General features: G+C 40.4%; 1 protein-coding gene across 2 annotated transcripts in view; it reads right to left on the bottom strand.

The window, feature by feature from the left end:
- Window positions 1-5,284: 5,284 nt before the first annotated feature.
- Window positions 5,285-10,535, bottom strand: part of CRHBP (corticotropin releasing hormone binding protein) — a 102,400-nt gene continuing 97,149 nt past the window's right edge. For both annotated transcript variants that reach the window (XM_024732799.1, XM_024732800.1), the window contains 2 exons: window positions 9,668-9,785; window positions 5,285-6,009 (listed from right to left, as the gene is read on the bottom strand). In XM_024732799.1, the coding sequence (XP_024588567.1) occupies window positions 5,852-6,009; window positions 9,668-9,785 (276 nt within the window). In that variant the 3' untranslated portion in view covers window positions 5,285-5,851. The remainder of the gene's footprint in view (window positions 6,010-9,667; window positions 9,786-10,535) is intronic.

Here is a 10,535-nt window from a genome sequence, read left to right as displayed (position 1 = left end):
TGCCAAAGCAATCCTGAGGAAAAAGAACAAAGCAGGAGGCATAACCCTCCCAGATTTCAGACAATACTACAGTAATCAAAACTGTGTGGTATTGGCACAAAAACAGACATACAGACATATGGATAAATGGAACAGAATAGAGAGCCCAGAAATAAACCCACACACCTACAGTCAATTAATCTTCAACAAAGGAGGCAAGACTATACAATGGGAAAAAGACAGTCTCGCCAGCAAGTAGGTTGAGAATGCTGGACAGCCACACATAAATCAATGAAGTTAGAACACTCCCTCACATCATACACAAAAATAAATTCAAAAATGGCTTAAAGACTTAATAAGACATGACACCATAAAACTCCTAGAAGAGATCATAGGCAAACCATACTCTGACATAAATCATACCAGTGTTTTCTTAGGTCAGTCTCTCAAGGAAATAGAAATAAAAAAATAAATAAACAAATGGGACCTAATCAAGGGCTCACAGGTGGTTAGTGGCTGAATCAGAACTCAACCCTGTGTCTGGTTCCGAAGTCAGGCTTCCTCCCCCTCCAGTGTGACGCCTGTATTCATAGGACTAGATCTTGTCTCTAAAGCTGTATCTCTGGTCCCATCCATGCTCCACAGGCAAGAGTGTCTCCTGAGCTGGTCGCAGGCAAAACTGAGGAAGTGCCACAAAGTTTATCTTTGACAACAGCCAACTCCATTGCAAGTTTTCTTTTTGCCTCCCCTGCAAACTCTCAGCAAGGTGGTGGTTTCATCAGTTCCTGGCTGGCCTTCCCAGTAGCCTCAATGGTACATTCCTCTGAGTCTATCTTCTTCTCAGTACCTCATACTCTTGATTTCACCCACCACAGTCTCCTTTATTCAAAGCTCACCTACCAATTCTATGTCATGTAATAATGATTAGCGAAACCTTGTACGGTCAAATTAATTACTGACTCGAAGTCACTTCATTAACTAGTTACCTCTGTATGGTCTCAATGTTTTAATGCAATAAAGTACTCATGAATTACTTGCTTAATTAAAAATACATCTTAAAGAAAAAAAGAACAAGGATTATGAGGGTGTGAATTTTGGTGCTATTTTCTGTCAAGTGGGTCTTTCACTGTCCCTCAAATCACACCACATAGGCAGCTATCTACTTTGCTTGGCTTGAATGGCTTGATCACCTCTGAATCATTAATAGCACAGGACACATTTTTTATACTTCAAAAAACTGGAGAAAGGAGGGGAGTTGGGAGGGGGGAGTCCATCTTCTTACTAGGAAACCCCAATATCTGATGACTGATCTAGTTACAAAAATCACTGTTCTGTCTAACTTATCCAGCTGTATGTCCTAGTATTGATATTAAGTCTTCTCCTTAAAGCACAAAACACTTCTCATTTTCCGTTTTTCAGCACAGAGGGATTGAGTACACTGTTGTTACCAAGAGCAAAACCCAGAGTCCAATTTGAAGACCCCGATTTTCACAACATTTTCAAACCCTCTAATCAAGGCTTCTTTCTCTTATCCATATTTTCTCTCTTGCCTCTCTGCTTTTTCTTTCTCTGTACAGTTTGTCTTAACACATGAAGAAAATACTTTTAAACGCAAAGAGAAAAATGGATGGTAATCTATTACAAATGACCTCTTAAAACTGAGATCATTCAATCTGCTTCTTTGAACATACAAAATTGTTTCTCTCTTCTGAAATACTCCACAGCACAGAGATGAGTGTATTCAGATATAATTTCATGTGATTACCCCATAAGAAGAGCTTGTATCCACAACTCTCTATCAGGTCTTGTTAAGCACATAAGTGAACTGCCTTCAAGTAGACCCTGTCCATCAAATCTTTATTTTTCTTTCATGAAGAGTCTACCTTGCAGGCAAACTCTGGTAATGTTGCCTCCCTATTAAAATAGCAAGAAAGGAAAGTTTGAAGTTGGGAGAGATCTGGAAGAATCTTTTTCTTTTTTTAAATAAATTTATTTATTTTATTTATTTATTTTTGGCTGCATTGGGTCTTTGTTGCTGTGCGCGGGCTTTCTCTAGTTGTGGCGAGCAGGGGCTACTCTTCATTGTGGTGCATGGGCTTCTCATTGCGGCAGCTTCTCTTGTTGCGGAGCACAGGCCCTAGGTACGTGGGCCTCAGTAGTTGTGGCACATGGGCTCAGTAGTTGTGGCTCACGGGCTCTAGAGCGCAGGCTCAGTAGTTGCAGCGCACGGGCCCAGCTGCTCCGTGGCATGTGGGATCTTCCCAGACCAGGGCTCGAACCCGTATCCCCTGCATTGGCAGGCGGATTCTTAACCACTGTGCCACCAGGGAAGCCCTGAAAGAATCTTTGTCACAAAAATTTGTCCTGTGTCAAATATATTTCCTGAGGAAAATAAAAACTACAAAGCAGGATCCAGGTTCCTTGCATCCTATGGCTCTGTCTCCTTGTATGAACTTGGAATCCTCTGTTAGAACCTCAGTATCTTACCAATAGATGGGGGAAGAGAAAGAAAGTACAGAGGATCATATGAGGGTTGGGCATCATTTCTACCCACATTCCTTCAGTCAAAATTCAGTCACAGAACCAAACCTAACTGTAAGGGAGGTTGGAAAATGTAGTCTAGCTGCATACTTAGAAGTATAACTTGTGGTGAACAAAATGCATTTCTACCTTATTCTCTTAACTGAAAGCAGCAGTGCCAGGAAGAGTTGAAGAAGACATGATGATTTAGATACTGGGAGAAAGCCCAATATCATAGGCAGACCAATGTATTCCACACATAATAGGCTGGAAGACAGCGGCAGAAGAGGCAGGCTTAGAGGAGATAGAAAAGTGTCCAGAGGATGGGATGGGCACAGTGACATAAAACCTATGAGCAAACATACTCAGAATTTCAGACAGGGAAGCAGCAGGAATTTGGGAATTCAGTGATCAGTATAGAGCCAAGTCACTCATTTAGTATTTAGAAGATGTGGGGTTTGGAATGGAGGATAAGATTAGGGTCAGATAAGAGCTAGGATGAAATAACCAAGAGCTAGAAATATTATAGAGATGGGGCCTGGGCACAAGGGTAGACAGTCAAGGCAGATCATTTGTGAAGTGACTCCTTCGTAACCAGCATGGTAGACAAGAGCTGTTCAAATTCCTCCTGTCCGAGGTCAGCATTGGTCCTGGAGCAGTTCAGAGACTACAGATAGGGTCAGCTGGGAGGAGAGGCACATGGGAACCTGCTAAGCCCTGCCATGATCTACCCTCAAATGTTACCAGTAACCTTACTCTGCTTCTGGGTCCCAGAAAACAACCCTAACTAACCCTATCTTCCTCACAATGTCCTGGGATGAAACAGGACAATTGAATCAGTTACAAACCCTTCAGAGCATAAAGCAAATGCCCCTCTCAGAGTAGGGAGGACCTAGGACAGCATATTTGCTTCCAAGTGAGAAATAATAATAAAAGTGATAGCTGACATATACAAGACACAGTTCTGGGACTTTAAATACATTTAAACACTTAATCTTGCCAAAAATCTTTATTACTCCAATTTTACAGATTAAAAACTGAGCGATACAGACTTATGACTTGCTCAAGTAAGTGGCAGAGCTGGGAGGTCTGGCTACAGAATCGATCACCTTAGTTACTATGCATACTGACTTTTTTAGAAAGTCAAATTTGGCCAAAATTTTTTTTTGTTTGTTTTATTTTGTTTTGTTTTGTTTTGCGGTACGCGGGCCTCTCACTGTTGTGGCCTCTCCCATTGCAGAGCACAGGCTCCGGACGTGCAGGCTCAGCGGCCATGGCTCACGGGCCCAGCCGCTCCGTGGCATGTGGGATCTTCCCGGACCGGGGCACAAACCCGTGTCCCCTGCATTGGCAGGCGGACTCTCAACCACTGCGCCACCAGGGAAGCCCTGGCCAAAATTTCATATCACATTTTGCTTGCTTAAAGGAGGTGTCAGCAAAGATACTTTCTTGCACTTCCCTCCAGAGATCTCATCTACCATTTTGTTTCCAGAAAGCTGTCCTATCCTTTTGGAATGAAGACTGAGTCATGGATCTCCAAAGAATAAGTCACAGACAGTTCACTTCCTCTCAAAGAACGTACACAAATATGCAATAACAAGCTCTGAAGTCTCGTATGTCACAAATAAATGACTGCAGAATAAGAAGAAACCTTAGGGACCAGAGGCCCACCCATTTTAGGGCAGAGAGGCTAAGTAGCTTGCAAAATGTCCCTTAGGAACAAAAGCAAGTTGTCCTAACTTCCATGGTAAAAATACTTGCCTCCTGACTTAAGACCACTTATTTTCTCTACTCAGCATAAGGGGATCATAAGGGTTAAGAACCAGAAACTTCAGATTTTGATATGTGACTGCATTAATTCTTTGGTTGCTAGAGAGACTATGAAAAAGATAAAAGGGTTCAACTACACAGAATTTATTTTCTATGAAATAAGAAATCCAGCATCTTATGTAACTAGTGAGGAATTACACAGCCATATGTTCAGACATTTATTCATTCATCCCAGCATTTATCCATCTATCCATTCAGGCATTTATTCATTCATTTGCTAAAGTATCCACTCATTCCAAAATACCTACTGAGACAAAATTTGTCTCAGTCCTGGGTATTTTTAGCACTTTCAGACAACTATTTTTCTTTCTGCTTGGTTTTCAGATTTTGTTAACAAGCTCAGTGTATGGGATTCCAGTACATTCCATTATAAAATTATCTTAACTGTGTTTGGGGAATCAGAATCAAGCCATTAATTATGGAACAGTTCGCAGCTTCCATCCATTAATTCAAAGTAAAGAGGACTATTCACTTAGGAGTATTTCCTTTGTTCCTCAGGGCCTCATTTTTGACCCCAAGGTGTCTTTTACAGACCACATGCTTGGTCTCAAGCCAAACGTGGACAAGGTTCAGTCAACAGTAAACTGCCTTCAGTACCAAAAAAGTACTCAGGTTTCTGCAAATTGTGTCTATGAGAGTTTAAGGCCTTTGTTGTCCCTGTTGAAAAGTACACTCTTTACTGTGACAAAGACATGTATTCTCAGTTTTCTTGGAGGACAGTGGAAGAGGGAGCCCCATATCCTGCTTCCCTATCACCACCAACTGGTTAGTGTTGTTTGTTCAAACACTGCAATTTTACCTTCTGCCCTAAATAATCCTACTTAACGACCCAGGGTTCTTGGAGCTCTAAGAAGTCTAAAATGATTTAGTTCAGCATTTGGTGCTGTACCACCTGAGAACATTATTTTCTGATGGTAATAAGGGAAGGAACTACTCAGGAAAACAAAGCAGGATGTTGAGGTGCCAACATTCTGAATGTTTATTCATGTTTGGATTTATGGATGCAAAGTGTTTTACATGCTACAAATGTTTGTTAAAAACAAGTTGTTACAAATCAATAAATAATACTAGCTACAAGTATTCTCTACTATAAACAGAATAATAAGCAGAAAATAAATAGATGCAACGACTTTGGTACACACGGACATGCGTTTTCTGTCATAAAACTGATAAGAGCACTAACATTTTTAGTTCTTTGTAGTATTTTCCCTTGAGATACAAGTTTTCATTGCACATTTCTTTGCACTCGTCTTACCAGTTCAGGTTGGTAGCATATCAAAGAATTACTGGAAACTGGTTTTCTACTGGGGTCGGGGGGAGGGCTTATTTTCTGCCACGTAGTCATTTATATCTTACAAATGAAAAAGAAGCAAGGTACAAAAATTAGTGTGTGTGATATGTGCTCAAGGTTGGGAATACTGATTGGTATGAAAGGTTCTTAACTAGCTGCTCATCAAAATCATATATAACGGCCATTAAAAACTCCCTTAGCTAGCAGCATGGAAATCATTGGCTTGGTTATTCAAAGAGCAGACAAACAGAATTCCTGGATACTGTTTCCATTCGGGTTCTCCAGTTCGTATGGTTCCAGCTGGCGGTATTCAAAAGTCACACGATTTACATGTTTTCCGCTGGAGACCATGCGCAACACCGTGTTGTCACAGCCAATTTTCATCTGGGCTATAATTCACGGAAAAAGTAAAAGTTTCCCAGCAGGTTAGAAAGGACACAGTCAAACCATTTCTGTCCACGAGATCATTTAAACACGAAGAAAGCAAGGGGATGTAGCTTCCTCTCACGTACTCAAACCAAGCATCTGCCATCAGGTGAAACGTGTTTGTTCTCATTCTTATAACGTACAGCTGACCTTGAACGACGTGGGGGGTGCGTGGGGCATTAGGGGTGAGGACCCTCCCCACAGGCGAAAATCTGCCTATAATTTATAGTCTTCCCTCCAGAGCCACGGTTCCTCCAGATCCGAGGTTCCACATTCTCGGGTTCAACCAACCTAGGATCGTGTAGTACTGTAGTATCTACTATTGAAAAAACTCCGCCTATAAGTGAGCCCCCGCAGTTCAAACCACTGTTGTTCAAGGGTAAACTGTATAATTAATTGTAGAATAGTGAAATTAAGCTCAGCCTTTCTCCTCATGTGCAAGAACACTGTTGGTCAAACAAAACTGGCTGCAAAGAGGTAAGAAGATATCTCCTTGTGCTTTTTGCGTTCTCCTACCTGTAAAGCTTTGGTGGTGAAGGCCAAGGAAGGCAAGCATCCGACCTGCTGCACCTTTGCTCTAGTTGGGTCCTCAGGGGGGCAGTGCCGCCCTCTAGGGACAGGTTGGAAATTTGCAGAGGCAGTTTTTGGTTATATCTGGGGGTGCAAGTGGCATTTATTTAGAGGGCAGGGTTGAAGGATGGAGTGTATTGCGGGACATTTATGTAGACTAAAAATATCACCTATTTATTATTTTCTGAGCCTCAGTAATAATTCTGTTTTACATGTAAACAAAAATATCATTTGCATGGTTTAGACATACACTAAGTATACTCATTTTTGTTCTATTGTTCACCTGTACTTTTTATCTCTAACTTTTTTCTGTACTTCTTATATGGAATGGCTTTTGATATCCTTACTTCTCTTAAATCCAATCTTATTCATTATTTTTATAAGCATCTGGCAACATTTATGTATCTTCTAGTACAGATGTGTCTGAGCAGTTATATATTGAAACTGTGTGTGTGTTTAAGGCATTCTTCAAAAATTTTTTTTCAGGTTTATTGAGGTATAGTTGACAGAAGTTGTATATATTTAAGGTGTACTACATGATGGTTTTATATAAATATACATTGTGAAACGATCACCATAATCAAGCTAACCAACATTCATTACCTCACATAGTTACCTCTTTTTTTCTTTTCATTCCCTACTCCCCTCCCTTCTAGCAACCATCTGTTTGTTCTCTGTACCTGTTTGTTTTGTGAAACTCAGCATTTTTATTAAAAATTACTTTTATTTTATTTCTTCAGCCTCAATCTGGTTCCTGAGGCAAGATTTATCTGCCCTACAATAATCCTTTCTGCTGTTTTAATTTTCTCAATCTTTTTTTCCCCACGTCTCTATAAGGCCTAAATTCTGAGAAATGTTATTAACCTTGTATAACAGGTACTTCACAAACATGCACCTGGGTTTAAATGAAGTAAAACAGCCAGATAGAGTTATTTAGGTAAAAGTCAATTTGGAGACATAATAAATATAAACCCTATAATTATTTTAATATAAGCACCAGGAAGTCTAGGCTAAGCTTCTGTGAGGAAGTCCAAAGTTAATTTTTTAAAGTTTTTCAAATAAATTCATTTATTTTTTATTTATTTTTGGCTGTGTTGGGTCTTCCTTGCAGTGCACAGGCTTCTCACTGCAGTGGCTTCTCTTGTCGTGGAGCACAGCTCCAGACATGCAGGCTTCAGTAGTTGTGGCACGTGGGCTCAGAAGTTGTGTCTCGCTGGCTCTAGAGCGCAGGCTCAGTAGTTGTGGTGTACAGGCTTAGTTGCTCTGCAGCATGTGGGATCTTCCCGGACCAGGGCTCGAACCCGTGTCCCCTGCATTGGCAGGCGGATTCTTAACCACTGCGCCACCAGGGAAGTCCCTACTTTTCTTTAAATTGTTTGCAAGGCCATTCTTTTCTGATCTTACTCTGAACTTTAATCTACATAACGTGCCTTATTTCCTTTAGTTAATGCGCATATCATTTATTATTTGACATGATTCCTAATACAATCCATTGTAAAGGGCAGGATACCTAAGAGTTCTTCATTGTCTGAACGCCTTAAGAGGGGCTCATGAAAACATGGTGAATTCAAGAAAAAAGTGAAGTCTAAAATGAACCAGTGAGTCAGATAATTCAAGCCTTCACATTATCTTAAGACTGGTTTCAATTATCTAGATAATACAGGCAAAAGTAGTTTTTTGGCCTTAGTCACATCCTTTGAAATCAAGTCATATAATTCATGCACCAAAATTACTATGGCTTCAATTATCTAAATTTTAAGGCATGAGTGTGCTTCAGTTCTTAATCTAATCTTTTTACCCAGCTCAAACGCAGCTCCTTACAGGTGCTCTCCATCAGCCTGGAAGGATCCAGTGCCTCTGAGAGCACACACAAAGGGAGAGAAGCCATGATGCACTGGTTTAAACCAGGGCTCAAGTGTAAATTAGTATAAACTAACGCTCAAGCTTTTCACAAAGTGGGTTTTTAGAAATCTTTTCCCTTTACCTGTGTACATTAATTCTATTTCAGAGAGATTTTGTTTATTAAGTTCCCAGCATCAGCTCAGAGAGAGAAAATACTGGTTGGCAGACCTGGCTTTAATTAAAACTGGTAACAGCTGATCAAAAGGCTGTCTGATTTGCAGCTTCATTATTTAGTTGGTTAGTGATGTGTGCTTAAAAAGAGGAAGGGGGCTATGGTAAGGGATGAAAGACTGTTCTTCTGTTTGACTTCTGTCTCTTAAAAGATAATCACTGGTTCCTGCATCAGAAGTACAGATAGAGGAGTGACCTTTACAGAAATGTTTTATGTAACCCTCTCCCCACACACTTGGATTTCGTTAATTAATTTGGTCACTAGTCAGCAATTCCCACCCTCCTCACCCCACCCGAGCATAATCAAATGGAAAAGCTTCACTGATCTATAACAAAGAAGACCTGATTCTGTTTGGCAAGAACCAGGTCTTTTATTACCCGTGACCACTTTTAGATCTCAGAATTTACCTCTGTTTTGCAGTGGTCTTTCAGAGGCTGGTGTTCCTGCTAGAAGTTGGGGACATTCAGCAGTTCTGAGAATTTCTAATAAAGCATATCACCTTCTAATGTATCAATATTTACTATGAGTAATACACACACATATACATATGTATGGTAAAGTTATTTAGATATTACTTCATTTTTATACTATTACTAATTGACAATACACCCACTATTTGAACAACGGTTTTCAGTCAGTAAAATCTTTAGTCTTGAGAGGAGGAAAGCAGGGACCTTCAAGAAGGTGGACAGAGCACAGAACCAAAAAGCTTTGTCTTTTTCATAGTCGTACTTAGGGCAAACCTTAAACACGCATCCTTGTTACTTCATAAGTTTTTCTCCCAGTGTTGGATATTGTGGTCATGCATTCTTGATACTGTGCCTAGGCTCAAATGCAAAATCCTCACAGTTGCTCAATGTGCAAAATCGAAGTTTTTTTGGTGGAACTTGCCCTCCCATGTATAAAAAATTTGAGGCATTTTATTTAAGGAAACAATCTTAATAGGCACATAAATAATAATCAAAGAAATATCTTACCAGGGCCGTGAAAAGGATAGCAGAGATCAGCTAAAGGCATCATCTTGGAAGGGTCGAGTCCAGTTCCTCCCAGCAGCTCCACAAAATCTCCTATTCCCACACAACCTGCTGAGGACTTCTAAGAGAATAAAGCAGCAGAGGAAGATGTATTTAAACCAATTAAGGAAGTCAAACCATTGGACCAATGGCAAGTTGGTGAATTCAGTCAGCTGTAGACATCCCGGCAGCGCCATTTAATTTAACATCCAGGACTCTGGGAAGTAAGACTTCTTAAAGAGAAAAAAAAATCATAGGAATTGCTTTTCTAAATCGGTTGAGGAATCATTTTAAAAAATGTATGTCCATTTAAAAAACATTTTTTATAAGCTCAAGGACTAGAATGATGAAATTGGAATCTGTAAACTCCATATACAATATATGAAAATTGAATCTGAAAATGCTTTGCTTTTTAAATCATTTGGACATACACAATGAATTATTTGAATTTTCTCAACCACTGCGCCACCAGGGAAGCCCTTTCCTCTTCTTTGTAAAAGACTTTTTCTGCTATTGAGACAATTCTTATCCTTTCTGATAAGGATTTAGACTAGTTATAAGAATATTAAAAAAAGAAGAGACCCCTCATTTGGGGCTCAAATTAGCTAGAGTTACCATCAACTTTCTCCTTCCAACTAAAATAAACTTATTTCGGGCTTCCCTGGTGGCGCAGTGGTTGAGAGTTCACCTGCCGATGCAGGGGACACGGGTTCGTGCCCCGGCCCGGGAAGATCCCACATGCCGCAGAGCGGCTGGGCCCGTGAGCCATGGCCGTTGAGCCTGCGCGTCCGGAGTCTGTGCTCCGCAATGGGAGAGGCCACAACAGTGAGAG

Source organism: Neophocaena asiaeorientalis, unplaced genomic scaffold, assembly GCF_003031525.2.
Source record: "Neophocaena asiaeorientalis asiaeorientalis breed wild unplaced genomic scaffold, Neophocaena_asiaeorientalis_V1.1 scaffold515, whole genome shotgun sequence".
Taxonomy (NCBI): Eukaryota; Metazoa; Chordata; class Mammalia; order Artiodactyla; family Phocoenidae; genus Neophocaena; species Neophocaena asiaeorientalis.
The sequence above is the reverse complement of the archived record's forward strand: the minus strand, read 5'-3'. Positions and strand labels throughout refer to the sequence as shown.